This window comes from Eptesicus fuscus, chromosome 20, assembly GCF_027574615.1.
Source record: "Eptesicus fuscus isolate TK198812 chromosome 20, DD_ASM_mEF_20220401, whole genome shotgun sequence".
Taxonomy (NCBI): Eukaryota; Metazoa; Chordata; class Mammalia; order Chiroptera; family Vespertilionidae; genus Eptesicus; species Eptesicus fuscus.
The window spans coordinates 22,400,629-22,415,152 of NC_072492.1; the positions used below are offsets into that span (position 1 = coordinate 22,400,629).

At 53.8% G+C, this 14,524-nt stretch overlaps 1 protein-coding gene and 1 pseudogene across 1 annotated transcript in view; one reads left to right on the top strand and one right to left on the bottom strand.

Annotated features, from left to right (window-relative positions):
• Window positions 1-4,195, bottom strand: part of LOC114233812 (coiled-coil domain-containing protein 28A-like) — a 28,351-nt pseudogene extending 24,156 nt beyond the window's left edge.
• Window positions 1-13,788, top strand: part of MYO1D (myosin ID) — a 273,970-nt gene extending 260,182 nt beyond the window's left edge. The window contains exon 22 of the mRNA XM_008147767.3: window positions 11,785-13,788. Within this exon, the coding sequence (XP_008145989.2) occupies window positions 11,785-11,941 (157 nt within the window). The 3' untranslated portion in view covers window positions 11,942-13,788. The remainder of the gene's footprint in view (window positions 1-11,784) is intronic.
• Window positions 13,789-14,524: the final 736 nt, after the last annotated feature.

A 14,524-nucleotide genomic window follows, 5' to 3' on the forward strand; every position in this document is an offset into this window, starting at 1 on the left:
CTCAGCCCCCAGGCCGGCCGGGCCCAGCTTGCCTGGGGAGGGCTGCAGGCACACAGAGCAGGAGCCCTCTGACTGACAGAACCAGAGCCCGCAGTCCTCCTCGGGGCTTCAGCTGGAGAATCGAGATGCCGGTCTATGCGGGGAAACAGTCAAAGCGTGCGCAGGGCCTCCCCGCGCCAGGAGAGCGGCCGCTCTCTGCCAGCCTGGGATCAGCCAGGCCTGGGCACAGCAGTGGTGTCTCCTGGTCGAGGAGTAAAGAAGCGAATACCCAGGAAGAGAAATCGACAAGCGGTGACCACGCATGGACATGGGGGGAGGGGTCAGAACGCCCAAACCTTAGCGTCGTTACACAGATTCCAAACGCCTTCTCCGAGAACTGAAGTATCCCCCACGCTGCAAGGCGATGCCCCACGGTAGAGCTAGAAAAGCACCCCAACGCGGGACTGAATGGAATGGGAGGTTCAACACGGCGCTCAAGAGACAGACACGGTGGGCCCAGACCCTCGCTCGCCACGCTCCCGCTGTGAGCTCCACGCGACCTTCCTCGGCATCTGTGTCCCCACCCATCGCGTGGGCATAAGGACAGCGCCTCAGGGCTGTGGGCAGGATTACACACGGTGATGCATGTGAGCTGTTTAGTACCGTGCCCAGTCCATGGTAGGTTCTCCATGGAGGGGTGATGATGATTGTCAACCTCCCCACCCCCATCCAAGACCCTTTCCACTACGCGAGGCGCACTGCTGAGGGGCACCAGCCACAGCCAGCAGACAGGGAAGTGGTCATCAGAAATACCCGTCCACGTTACTTAGGACACTACCGAGAACTTCACATGGAGCCGGTGTCTGCTCATCTCCATTCCACCTCAGAACAATCGGTGGCATGTTCATGGATGTGGTTCCTGTAACCTTCCGTATGTTCCCATCAGCCCACACATTAGTCATCCTACCCCGTGTTTCTCTCTTCCCTGGGAACTTCACAAGGTGAAAGTGTGGGTGAGTCGGGGGGACTACTATAGCTTTGCAAATCTCACACCGGTGACTTAATTTTTACTTTCTGGAAATGTCTTCCTGGTGAACTGCTCTTTGATAAAATAATTATCGCCCTAGCCAGCTCGGCTCAATGGGTAGAGTATCGGCCTGCAGACTGAAGGGTTCCGGGTTCAGTTCCGCCCAAGGGCACACACCTTGGTTGCAGGCTTGATCCCCAGGGCTGCATGCAGGAGGCAGCCAGTCGATGTGTCTCGCTCACATCGGTGTTTCTCTCTCTGTCTCTTGGATGAGGATTAACAACACCAAAAAGAAAAAAAAAAGAACACGGCCACAGATGAACGAACACCCAGCCCAGCCGGGGGGAGGCGGGGGCGGGTGGCTCTCCAGAGTTCTGGGGAATGACTAACGGGATTTTGGCAGTGGAATGACAGGTTCTTTTTGTGCCTTTAAAGGATCTCTCTGGTGACAATGTGGAGGACCGTCTGAGGCGGGGTGTGGGGCCACCTGAAGGCAGAGGAGACAGCCAGGAGCTGCATCAGTCACCAGGGAGGGGGGGAGGTCCTGGGCTGTGGCCAGCGATTGAGAAGGTGAAATCAGCAGGTGGTGGTGACTGGGTGTGGGCAGTGGAAGGAGAGGACCTGGGATTTGGGGCCTCTGTGACTGGGTGGATGGTACCCTCCCACTGAGACGGACTCGGCGGGAAGAGGGGTGCTGTTGGGGGAAAGGGCCAACGGATGAGCTCAGCGTTGGACACATGAGGACTCAGCGGTCCGAGGGAGGGCAGGGCTTTGTCCAGTAGGTGGCTGAAAGCACGGGCTTGGGTGACAGAACACTATTTTAAGGAGAAAACAAACAAATACCCCTGCAGCCCTGGCTGGTTTGGTTCAGTGGATAGAGCATCGGCCTGCAGACTAAAGGGTCCCAGGTTCAATTCCGGTCAAGGGCACATGCCCATGTTGTGGGCTCGATACCCAGAAGGGGGCGTGCAGGAGGCAGCCGAGCCGTGATTCTCTCGCATGATTGATGTTTCTCTCTCTCCCTCTCCCTTCCTCTCTGAAATCAATAAAATAAAAAATAAGTGCTCCTACAGGATTCCTGTCTCTGGAGGTGTCAGTCTGGCCATTACTCCCTCTGGAAGCCACCCACGCTTACGTGGCCTTCCTCTAGGCGGCCTGTGTGTGTGGCCCGGCGCTAACGTTGGCCCACCTGCCGGGAAGAATGGGAATGCCTTGAGCTGGGGGCCTGCGTCCCACTCATGTTGTGTCCTCTTCCTCTGGAAGGGGCCCCGCCCTCGTGTGGGCTTGGTACATAGGAAAGAAGGAAAGGAGTGCAGGGTGGGAGAGATGGTGATGGTGGCGGGTGAAGAGAGAGCCACGGGAAAGGGCGCTGGCTGGGGGGGCCTCCAGGGGAAGTGAGGATGCGCCCAGTGCACCCGAGAGCCAGATCGGCCCAGGATGTGGCAGCGGCAGATGCCAGCCTGCGCTGGGGCCTCAGCATGCGCTGCCTGCCCAGAGCTGTTCAGAGACGAGAGTTTTATTTTCTAGATAAAAGTGGTTTCCCGCCCGGCCAGCGTTGCCCAGTAGTTTGAGCATTGACCTATGAACCAGGAGGTCATGGTTGGATTCCTGGTCACGGCACATGCCCGGGTTGCGGGCTCGATCCCCAGTGTGGGGCGTGCAGGAGGCTGTCTGTCTCTCTCTCTCTCTCTCTCCTTCTCCTTTCATATACATGTGTGTGTGTGTGTGTGTGTGTGTGTGTGTGTGTGATTTTTTAATTGGTTTTCCCCTCCATCCTTCACCAACTGCAAACCCAGAAAGGACTCATTAGACCAGCAGACATGACACTCCCACTCAAAACTGCATGGGCCGTGGGCTCTGAGACTCGCTTTGGAAGGGACGGAAGTAAAAGGCTTGTCAGGCCTGACAGACAGAAGCAGCGTTTCCCAAAGCAGGGTGTGGAGACCCGCCCCCTGCGGTGGATCTGAGCTGAGGGACTTGCCTCTCGCAGGAAATGAAATGCGCCGGGAACAGCTGCGACCCAGCTCTAGGCCCCTCTGAGAGCACACGCACCTGCAGCCGTCTTCATGGCTCCAGGGTTTGTCCTGAAACACCCACTCCATTAATCATCACTTCGGAAAGGCTCTCTGTACCGCCTGCCTGCGTCTGGCGCCCGGCGAGCTTCCTCCCCCCACATCCTGTGACCCAACACGGGAGACCCGCTGCCTGACCCTGGCACTCAGCAACTCTTTGCCAGGCCCCCAGAGAACACAGTCCCAGGGAGGGAGGGAGGGAGGGAGAGAAAAACATTGATGTGAGAGAGACACATCCATTGGTTGCCTCCTGCACACACCCAGACGGGCTGGCGAACCTGTAACCGAGGTACGTGCCCTTGACCAGGAATTGAACCTGAGACCCCCTTCACTCACTCCCATTCCGTTCCCTTCCAAGGGCATTGGTTAGACCCAGGACCACCACGGCTCCAGCAGGGAGCGCCATGGAGAGGAGAGAGTGGTTCACACCATCCCCCAAGTCCTGGTCTACGCAGGGCAAGCCCGTGGGTGAAGCAGGGGACATTTTCTGGGCTGATTCCGCTCCTGGAGAGACCGGAGTTCCCCCATTGATGCCTCCAATGCTTTTACCCACGGATTTCTCTAATCAGCAGAGGACAGGAGTCTCAATGAAAAACGAGGGAAAGTAATCTGATAAAGGCCATTTGCCTGCAGTGACGGCTTGGAACAGATGAAAGTCCCCGAATTCCACAGTTTGCTGAGCCATTAAATCCTGTAACAGAAGATGGGGGCGGGGGGGGGGGGTCCCCTCTCCCGCGGCAGCTGTCGTCTGGCCTGGCGCACCATCAGACACCCTGCCTCGCCTAAGAAGTCTCCTTTCTTGCCTTCAGAGCATAAGGAAGGTGCTCGGCTCCACCATTCCCAGGCAAAGGCGTCCCTGACCTCCCGCACTGTCCGCTGCCGGGCCTGCTGCCACTCAGACCCTCCCGTCTCCTCCCTCAGCACAGAAACCCTGGCTGGTGTCAAAACCATGCCTGTGGAACTCGAGATGGGCAAAGAAAACGCGGGTTGAGGGCAACTTCTTATTTTTCCGTTATGATCCATCTACTTTTTAAAATACACAAAACATATTGTCACAATCCGTGCATGCATACCGTTGTGCCACCATCACCACTGTCTCGTTCTGGACTATTTCCATCGCCCCTAAGGAAAACCCATACAACCTGGCAGCTCCTCCACGGCCCAGCTGCGCTAAGGTTTCTCTCCATAGATGTGCCTGTTCTGGACATGTCTTGTCAGTGGGATTATATGGTATATGTCACGTCAGTGGGATTATATGATATACGCCTTGCTGTGTCTGACTCCTTTAATGTTGCATAATGTTTTCAAGGTTCACCCACGTAGCAAGTACCAGTGCTTCATTTCTTCCTTCTTTTTTTTTAAATCTTTATTGTTGAAAGTGCTTCATCTCTTTGTACGGCTGAATAATATTTCATTAAAGGGGCGCACCACATTTTGCGTGTCCACTCATCAGTTGATAGATGTTTGGACTGTTTCTGCTCTTTGTTTATTGCAAACGATGCTGCTATAAACACTCCTGTATGCATTTCTGTTTGGATACCTGTTCTCACTTCTTTGGGGCAGGTGTCCAGGAGTGGCATTGCTGGGTTGCGTGCTAATTCTACGTTTAGCTCGGTGAGGAACCACCAGACTCCACCCACCCCGCGGTCTGTGCTGTCTGTCGAGGGCAGTGTGTGGACGACACCAACCAGAGTTGCTTCGTCCGGCTCTTTAGACCAGCAGAAGGCTGGTTCTTCTTCCTGCCCTCACTGTGGTCACAAACGCAGCCCAACACAACTGGCATTTGGCCTCCGTTCACAGCATAGCCTCCTCCAGGCCCAGAATCCTGGCCGGTTTGACTCAGTGGTTAGAGCATCGGCCCATGGACAAAAGGGTCTCAGGTTCAATTCCTGGTCAAGGGCACGTACCTCGGTTGCAGGTTCTCCAGCCCCAGTCTGGGTGCATGCAGGAGGCAACCAATTGATGTGTCTCTCTCACATCAATGTTTCTCTCCCTCCCTCCCTCCCTCCCCTCCTCCCTTTCTCTCACTCAGTCTCTCTGGAAATCATTGGAAAAAGTATCCTTGGGTAAGGATGAAAGAAAAAAAAATCTCACTTGGTAAAGGCAGACATTTAATAATAGCAATGGATCTACCAACTATAAAGCTAGTACAAAAATTAAAAGATAAAAGTAAGAAGATCGTGTGTAATTACAACAATAAATTAAGGGATATGTACAAACACTCTCAAAAAAAAGTTTTTAAAAGTAATGACAGCCCTAACCAGTTTGGCTCAGTGGATAGAGCGTCGGCCTGCAGACTAAAGGGTCCCAGGTTCGATTCTGGTCAAGGGCATGTACCTTGGTTGTGGGCATATACCCAGCAGGAGGCAGCTGATCGATGTTTCTCTCTCATCGATGTTTCTAACTCTCTATCCCTCTCCCTTCCCCTCTGTAAAAAATCAATAAAATATATATTTTTTTAAAGTAATGACAAAAATAAATGTGGAGAGGGTGAGCATAAAGTAGTGATTTTAAAATGTGTTCCAAGTTAAATGACCATTAACTTAAAATAGACTGCTATAAACATAGTGTGGGATATATGAAGAACATGGTAACCACAAACCAAAAATCTACAAGAGATATACAAGAAATAAAGAGAAAAGAATCTGAACACAACACTAGGAAGTCATCACTATACAAGAGTGCAAGAGAGTAAAAAGGAACAGGGAGGAACTACAAACACAATGAATAAAATGTCAATAATTTTGTAACTATCAGCAATTACTTTAAGTGTAAATGTATTAATTGCTCCAACCAAACACATAGGGTGACTAAATGGATTTTTTTTAAAAGACCCATATAGCCCTAGCTGGTTTGGCTCAGTGGATAGAGCGTCTGCCTGCGGACTGAAGGGTCCTGTTTCAATTCTGGTCAAGGGCACATGCCCTGGTTGCAGGCTCAGTCCCTAGTGGGGGGCATGCAGAAGGCAGCTGATCAGTGATTCTCCCCCATCATTGATGTTTCTATCCCTCTCTCCTCTCCCTTCCTCTCTGAAATCAATAAAAATATTTTTTTTAAAGAAAAAGACCCATATATAATACATAACCTCATGCTGGTGAGGGTCTGGGGTGGGAGGCGGGGGTGGGCTGGATGGGGGGGGGGGTGGAATATATGTAATACTTTCAACAATAAAGATTTTTTTAAAATAAATAAGTTTAAAATAAATAAAATAAAAAGACCCATATATAAGCTGTCTACAAGAGACCCACCTCAGATTGAAAGACACACAGACGTAAAGGGATAGAAAAAGACATTTCATGAAAATGGAAATAAAAATAGCTAGGGTAGCAATACTTTGACAAAATGAGACTTTTAACAAGGGCTATAACAAGAAGTAAAGGAGGGCATTTCATAATGATAAAGGGACCAATCCAACAAGAGGCTATAACTCTCACAAACATCTACATAGGAGCACCTAAATATATAAAGCAAATACTGATGCACACAGAGGGAGAGGTTAACAGTAATACAGTTATAGTAGGGGCTTTAACACCCCATTGATATCAATGGACAGATCACTCGGACAGAAAATCAACAAGGAAGCAGTGGCCTTAAATGACACTTTAGACCAGATGGACTTAATTGATATTTTTAGGACATTTCGTCCAAAAACAGCGAAATATACATTGTTTTCAAGGGCACATGGAACATTTTCCAAGATAGACCACATGTTAGGCCCCAAAACAAGTCTCAATAAACTTAAGAATCTAACCTTATGCCTAAAAGAACTAGAAAAAGAAACAAACAAAACACAAAGTGAACAGAAGGGAGGAAATAATAGTAGAAATCAACAAAATTGAGTCTAAAATTAGTAGAAAAAAATCAATGAAACCAAGATCTGGTTCTTTTTGTTTTGTTTTGTTTGTCCTCACCTGAGGATATTAGGGAGAGTGGGAGAGAGAGGGAAAGATGGAGAGAAACATGATGTGAAAGAAGCACATTGATTGGTTGCCTCCTTCACAAGCCCCCACCAGGGCCCGGGCCGGGGAGGAGCCTGCAACTAAGGTACATGCCCCTTGACCAAAATAGAGCCAGGGACCCTTTGGTCCACAGGCCAACACTCTATCTGAGGGAGGGAGGGAGGGAAATTATAGGCCAATGTCCCTGATAAACATAGATACTAAAATCAACAAAATATTAGCAAACCAGATCCAGCAATACATTGAAAGGTCAGACACCATGATCAAGTGGGATTTATTTTTGAGATGCGAGGCTGGTTCAAAATCCACAAATCAATGTGATACGCCACATAAACAAAATGAAGGACAAAAGTCTATGATCGTATCAATAGAAGCAGAAAAGGCATTTGTCAAAATCCAATACCTATTTATGATAGATACTCTCAGCAAACTGGGGATAGAGGAAACATACCTCAACATAATGAAGGCCATATATGACAAACCCACAGCTAACATACTCAGTGGTGAAAAGCTATGAGTTTTCTCTTTAAGATCAGGAACAAGACAAGGATGTCCACTTTCACCACTTTTATTCAACATATTGGAAGTCCTAGCTACAACCATCAGATAAGAAAGAGAAATAAAAGGCATCCCAAACTGTTATTTGCATATGACACACCAGATACAGAGAACCTATACACACAAAAAAACTATTAGAACTAATAAATTAAAAAAATAAAAGAACTAATAAATTAATTCAATAAAGTGGTAGCAGGATACAAAATCCATATTCAGAAAATGGTTGCATTTTATATACCAATAACAAACTACCTGAAAGAGTAATTTAAAAAAAAAATTCTATTTACAATTGCATTCAAAAGAATAAATACCTAGGAATAAATTTAACCAAGCAGGTAAAAAGACCTGTACTCAGAAAACTGTAAGACACTGAAGAAAGAAATTGAAGAATATACAAGTAAATGGGAACATATATCATGCTCATAGATAAGAAGAATTAACTTCATTAAAATGTCCATACTACCCAAAGCAATCTACAGGTTCAATGCAGTCCCTATGAAAATACCAATGGCATTTTTCACAGAACTAAAATTTCTGTAGAACCATAAAAGACCTCAAATAGCCTAATCAATCTTGAGAAAGAACAAAGTTGGAGGAATCACAATACTGGATATCAAGTTATACTACAAAGCCACTGTAATCAGAACAGCCTGGTACTGGCATAAGAACAGGCATCTAATCAAAGGGCCAAGGGTTTGCTCTCCGGTCAAGGGCATGCACCTGGATTGCATGATTGTCCCCTGGTGCCTGTGGAAGGCAACCACTGACGTGTCTCCCTCATGTCAGTGTTTCTTTCTCTCCCCAAGACTTCCTCCCGCCTTCCCTCTCTCTTTTTCACGCTCAAAAAAAAAAAAAAAAAAAATCAGTGGAAAAAATATCCTTGGGTGAGGATTAATTTTTTTTCAAATGGGCAGAGGACCCCAATAGACATTTCTCCCAAGAGGACATACAGATGGCCAAAAGATCCTCAACAGTAATCATCAGGGAAATGCAAATTAAAACCACAATGAGATAACACCTCACACCTGTTAGAATGGCCACCCTCAATCATTGTAAATTGGTGCAGCCATAGAAAACAGTATGGAGGTTTCTTAAAAAGTTAAAGGTAGAACTACCACGTGACTCAGCAATTCCACTTCTGGGTGTTTACCTAAAACACTCATTTAAAAAGATGTCTGCACCCCTGTGCTCACTGCAGCATTACTTACAATAGGCAAGGAGTGGGAGCACCTCAGTGCCCACCATAGATGAGTGGGCGAAGACGACGTGGTACAGACCGGGCGTCCTCAAACTACGGCCCGCGGGCCACATGCGGGTGTTTTTGCCGTTTTGCTTTTTTTACTTCAAAATAAGATATGTGCAGTGTGCATAGGAATTTGTTCATAGTTTTTTTTCAAACTATAGTCCGGCCCTCCAACGGTCAGAGGGACAGTGAACTGGCCCCCTGTTTAAAAAGTTTGAGGACCCCTGCAATAGACGGTTACTCGGCCCTAAAGAGAGAAGAATGAAATCTCGCCATCGCCACAACATGGATGGACCTAGAGGGAATTACGCTGAGTGAAATAAGGCAGACAGAGAAGAACAAAAACCATATGATGTCATTTATATGTGGGGGTCTAAAAAACAAAATAAATAAACCACAAACAAACTCATACATACAGAGAACAAGTTGATGGTTGCCGGATGTGGGGGCGGGGGAGGGGTTGAAAAAGGCGAAGGAATTAAGAAGTACAAATTGCCAATTATAAAAGCAGTCACGGGATGTCAAGTACAGCAGAAGGAGTATAGTCAATAATATTTAATAACTATGTATAGTGCCAGATGGGCACTAGACTTACTAAGGGACCACTTTGTAAGTTATGCAAGTGTCTAATCACTATGTTCTACACCTACAACATACACTGTAGGTCACCTGTAATTGAAACTTTTAAAATGTTTCTAATACATAAATGACAGTTACCTGTGTCTCAGGGGCTTGGATGTCCCGGAGCACCGTCCCTGCTTCCGCTCTGCTCCCTGAGGCGGGGGCTGGCCCTCCTCCCCCCCCCCCCCACCCGCTCCTCCGCCTGCAGTAGTTCCCCCACGGGGCTCACTGGGACACAGGAACGGGCGCAGGGACGCTCTCCGCCCAGCCCGGGGTGGGGCGGACAGTCTGGAGCAGTGGCGGTCCCCTGCCTTTTTTGTCCTGCAGCCCCCACCCGGGGGCGCCCTTTCAAGGTGAAGTTGTGACCTTGGGGTGCCGTTCTGCAATAGCCATTTGCTCCTCGTTTTCCCACCAGCCCAAGCCCTGCCCTGGGACTGTAGAGCAGATACTGGAGATGCAGAGAGCCAAGAGCAGGGGCGGGGGCGTCCGGGGCGCTCTCCGCTGACCCTGAACTCGTGGCCGGGAGGGGTCTCTCGTCGGAAGGGCTGCGTTGAGAGTAGCCTGTTCTGACTGTCCGCACAGGGGGTGGGCTAGGGGTTCGCGTTTCCTCTGTTAGATTTTTCTAGCTGACTTGGAATGGGCTCTTTCAGAACCCTTTCCCCAAGACTGAGGCCCCAGGTGGTTCTGGAGCCCACTGGGTGCGCACGAGGGTACCAGGCTCCACAGACGGGGAGGGAAGACGCAGGCAGTGGGGGGCGGCGCTGGGCATCGCGGGCTCCTGGCCCCGGGCCCCACATGGACCGCACCGCCCGCGGCCCAGGCCCGCACCCGCCCCGCGCAGCAGGCCTGGCTCCCGCAGGGGCGAGAAGGGCCTGCGTCACTGCCTCCGATGGGCTCTGCTATTTTTACGTCCAGGCTGGTTAAAAATAGCCGGCAGGGCCCAGGTGTCAGCGGCAGCTGACAAGGCATTAAGAGACCTACGGCCCACAGTGACAGCCCTGGGTCTCCCCCGGCGCCCATTTCTGCCTCCACGACGGGTTTCAGGAGAACACGGGGCGGGAACGGGCCTGAGAAGAACACCCGCGTGCTTCCCGCTGTGGGGCATGTGCCCGGCGGGCGCGCAGCTGGAGGCCGGCAGCACCCGGCACCGAGCGCTGTCTGCGGCCGGGACCCGGGACGGGCTGCCCCGAGCGGGCAGGAGGAGCCGTCCGTGACCGTGACCGGGCCTGGAAAGCGCCTCCTGCTCACCTGGGCCCGGGCGGCACGGAGGGCGGCAGGAGGGAGCGCCTGCGGCTCCAGCCCACTCCCCTGCGTGCGGACACCTGGCACTCGCGGAGCAATGGGGGAGCCCGACCCCTGGAGGCCCCTGGCCACCAGGTCTTTCTCCTCTCCCCTCCCGGCGCACAGAGCTGCCGCGGCACAGGCCGAGGTTCAGTGTGGGCGGTGCCGGCCCGTGTGAGCCGATGTGAGGCCAACCTATTTAGAGACTCTCGGGTCTTACAATAAGCCGCTCTGCAGTGTGTGTGTGTGGGGGGGGGGGGGGGGGGGGGGCTGCTGCTACTCAGCAGGTGCACCAAGCCTCACTGACCGCCCCTCGGGCCTCCTGGGCGTCGACCCCCCTCGGAGCCCTGGCTGAGCCCCTCAGGCAGCAGGGGCGCAGGCTCCCAGGCCGAGCGTGGCTCCAGTTCACAGTCTTCACGTGGCCGACCTCCCGACCGCGGTGGGGCCAGCAACAGAGCGGCCTGGTGCGCGGTGGCAAAGCCGAGTCAAAGCCCCAGAGCTCCCGGGGACACGGCAGTCAGACCCGCTCTCACAGCTGGCCCCCGTGCCGGGCAGGGCGAGCGGCCCCCACACCTCCCGCTCCCCAGGGGTGAGGGGTGTGCAGGGCAGTCTCCCTCAGCCCCGGCCACGGAGCCGCCCGGGGCTCCTGCTGCGGTCCGGTTCCTGAGAGGCAGCTGTGCATCAGGGAATCCCAGCCCTCAGGTCAGGCCCCGCTGACACCGAAAGCCCCGGGGGACGCGGGTCTCAGGCCGGGCACGTGGTGGCTGAGGTTCACCGCATCGCCCTCCTCTGGTCCAACGCAACACACTGGTTCCGGAGCCAGGCTCAGAGGTCAGAGGTCAGAGGGTCAGCCCCGCTCTCGGAGGCTCTGGCTGGAGGCCGCCCCGGCACCAGCCTCCGCGGAGGCCTCCCGTGCCCGTGCCCCTGGGGCATCTGGGGGCCCACGGGAGCTTGGCCAGAGGCAGGCCCGGGGTGGCCTGGGCATCGCCCACTCCGGCTGCCTGCTAACTGCCCGTCTGGTCTTTTTCTTTTCGGTTCCCCCAGTGAGAAGCGCCACCTCCAAGTGAACGTCACCAACCCGGTGCAGTGCAGCCTGCACGGGAAGAAGTGCACCGTTTCCGTGGAGACGCGGCTCAACCAGCCACAGCCCGACTTCACCAAGAACCGCTCCGGCTTCACCCTCAGCGTGCCCGGGAACTGAGCTCCCCAGCCCGGCGCCACGCAGCATCCTGTCCCCGTCTCATCGCCGATCCCTGCTCCCCGCCAGAAATCAGCTGCACGCCCCGCGGGGGCGCCCCTCCGCCTCCTCCCAGGCCCCTCCCCTGAGATCTCCTCGCTCCCGCCTTCCTCTCGCCTTCCTCTGCCCCAGCCGCCCACTGTCCCCAGGCAACAAACCAAAGAGCCCCGGGCGGAGCCACGTCTCCCCTCAGAGGCAGCACGAAGGTGCCTTCAGCTGGTGAGGGCGACCCGGGGACGGGCCAGGCCGGGCCAGCACCTTGACCCAGGACCCCCTGCTGGCCCTGTAGGCGGTGGGTGGGGAGCCCATCCTGCCCCGCCTCCCCCCAGGGGCTGAGGTCCTCGTGGCTGTTTCTCGGCTCCTCCGTGGACCCCGTTCTCCCAGCAGCAGCCAAAGCCACCAGGTGAGCAGGTTCACCTGTAGGACCAGCCCCTCGGCCCAGGAGCAGTGCTGGCAGGACAGCCATGCCCCGTGGCAGCCGGCCTGCCCACGTCTGCCCGCCCAGCCCCCTGGCCACCTCTCTGCCGGGAGAGCGGGGTGCTCCCAGGATCCTCCACCTCGCGCCGGTGCCCGTGGTGGCCTTACACGTGTTTCTGCAGTTCGCAGGGCTGCGCCCCAGATCCCGTGTGCGCTGCACCCACGCTCGTGTCGGGGACACCAGTGAAATGGAGTCGCAGGGGCTGGGGGCACGCGTGGGCCCCTTCACACTCATGGAGAACCAGGGCCGGAACAGGAGGGTCAGCGCACACGGGAACCCAGGGGGCTGGGGAGATGGAAAAGGCGGACTCCTGGCACTGCGGGCCAGGCCAGAATGCCCACCCCGCCGCCGGGCACGCAGACCTCAGGCCAGGAGAGCAGCGCCATCCTGCCCGCCGGGGCCCGGCACGTGCCTTCAGATGTCTGCCTGAGCCCACCCCTGCCGTGTCTCAGCGGAAGGGGGCGCCTGGCCCTCTGGGCAGCCTGGGCCCCCCTGCCGGAGCCGGGGAAGGGGACTCGGGGCACCGGGTGAAGGGGCTGAGGGTGAGCCCAGGCCTCAGGAGGAGCCTGGCAGGGTGTGAAGACACATGCTGCTCCCTGCTCCCCACCCCACACTCCCGTCCTGTCTCCCTGACCCCGCACAGCACCCCAAGTGCCTGAGGGCAGACTCCTGTGCCTCACGCAGGGCCCAACGAGGTCCCCTGGCTGACCCCCCGGTGGTCCCGGCAGCCTGGTCTCACCACACGGCACCGGGCACCGTTCGCAGCAAAGACTCCACCGGCATCCTGTCCTTGGGAGCCCTTCTCCCTCCCGAAGCCCCGCCAGCTGCCCGCGCCGCGCGGAGGGGCCACCAGCCCGGCTCAGCGCCGCGCGTCGTTTTGCCAAGCGCCTGGCCACTAGCTGAACCATCCGAACTGGACGCTGCCTCTCCACTCCGCTTCTGTCCCCGACCTGTCGCTTTCCACAGGAGACATGCAGTGTGGGTCTTAGACACACCGAAGTGGAACCTGCCAAATGAGTGCCTTTCAGAGGCCGCGGGGAGCAGGAGCCCCAGGGCCTCCGGGCTGAGGGTGGTCACGGGCACTCTCACCGTGTTCTAAGAGAAGTCCGTGTGGGACGGAAGGAGGATCAGGAATGTAGGGCGAGACCACGGTGGTCTTCCCGGGTGCCGAGAGGGAAGCAGGACACAGTGATTGTACGCAATGAAGTGTTTCTCTTGATTTAATTCAATGCAATGTATGGTTTGGTGCATATATTCCTATTTCCCATTAAATTAACTATTTCTAAAGCGTATTTTGATTTACCATCAAGAGCAATAAAGCGTTAAATCTTAATTTTTTAAAGGTGTTCTGCTTATCTTTCATTGGAAACGCCACCTGTGATTGTGAACTTTTCGCTTCTACAGAGCCCGCTGTTACCCCGGAGGATGGGAGGGAGCATCCAGCACAAACGCAGGGCAATGCCCCTGAGCCTCCTGAACACAAATAGCACGTGGTGGGAAAAAGGTCTTACCCTCTGAAGCAGCGTGGAGGGTGGGGAGAGGATCATGCTAAGCCAAATAAGCCAGGCAGAGAAAGACAAGTATCACATGACCTCACTCATATGTGGAGTCTAATGAACAAAGTAAACTGATGAACAAAATAGACCCAGAGACATGTGGCAGGGAACAGACAGGAATCTCAGAGGGAAGGTGGGAAGAGATCAACCAAAGACCTTGTGTGCATATATGCATAACCCATGGACACAGACATAGGGTGGGGAAGGCCTGGGAGACAGGGGGGCTAGAAGAGGTCATTGGGGGATAATGTAATGTAATACTTTTAACAATAATGAATACACACACACACACACACACACACACACACACTGAGTAGCCAGATTATTATGATCTCTGAACACATAATAATCTGGCCACTCAGTGTATATCCTATATAATAAAAGGCTAATACGCAAATTGTCCCCTCGACCAGGAGTTCGACCAGCAGGCAGGCCAGCCAACCGCCCATGTCCCCTCCCACTGGCCGGACCCCAACCATGCACGAATTCATGCACCGAGTCTCTAATATCTAC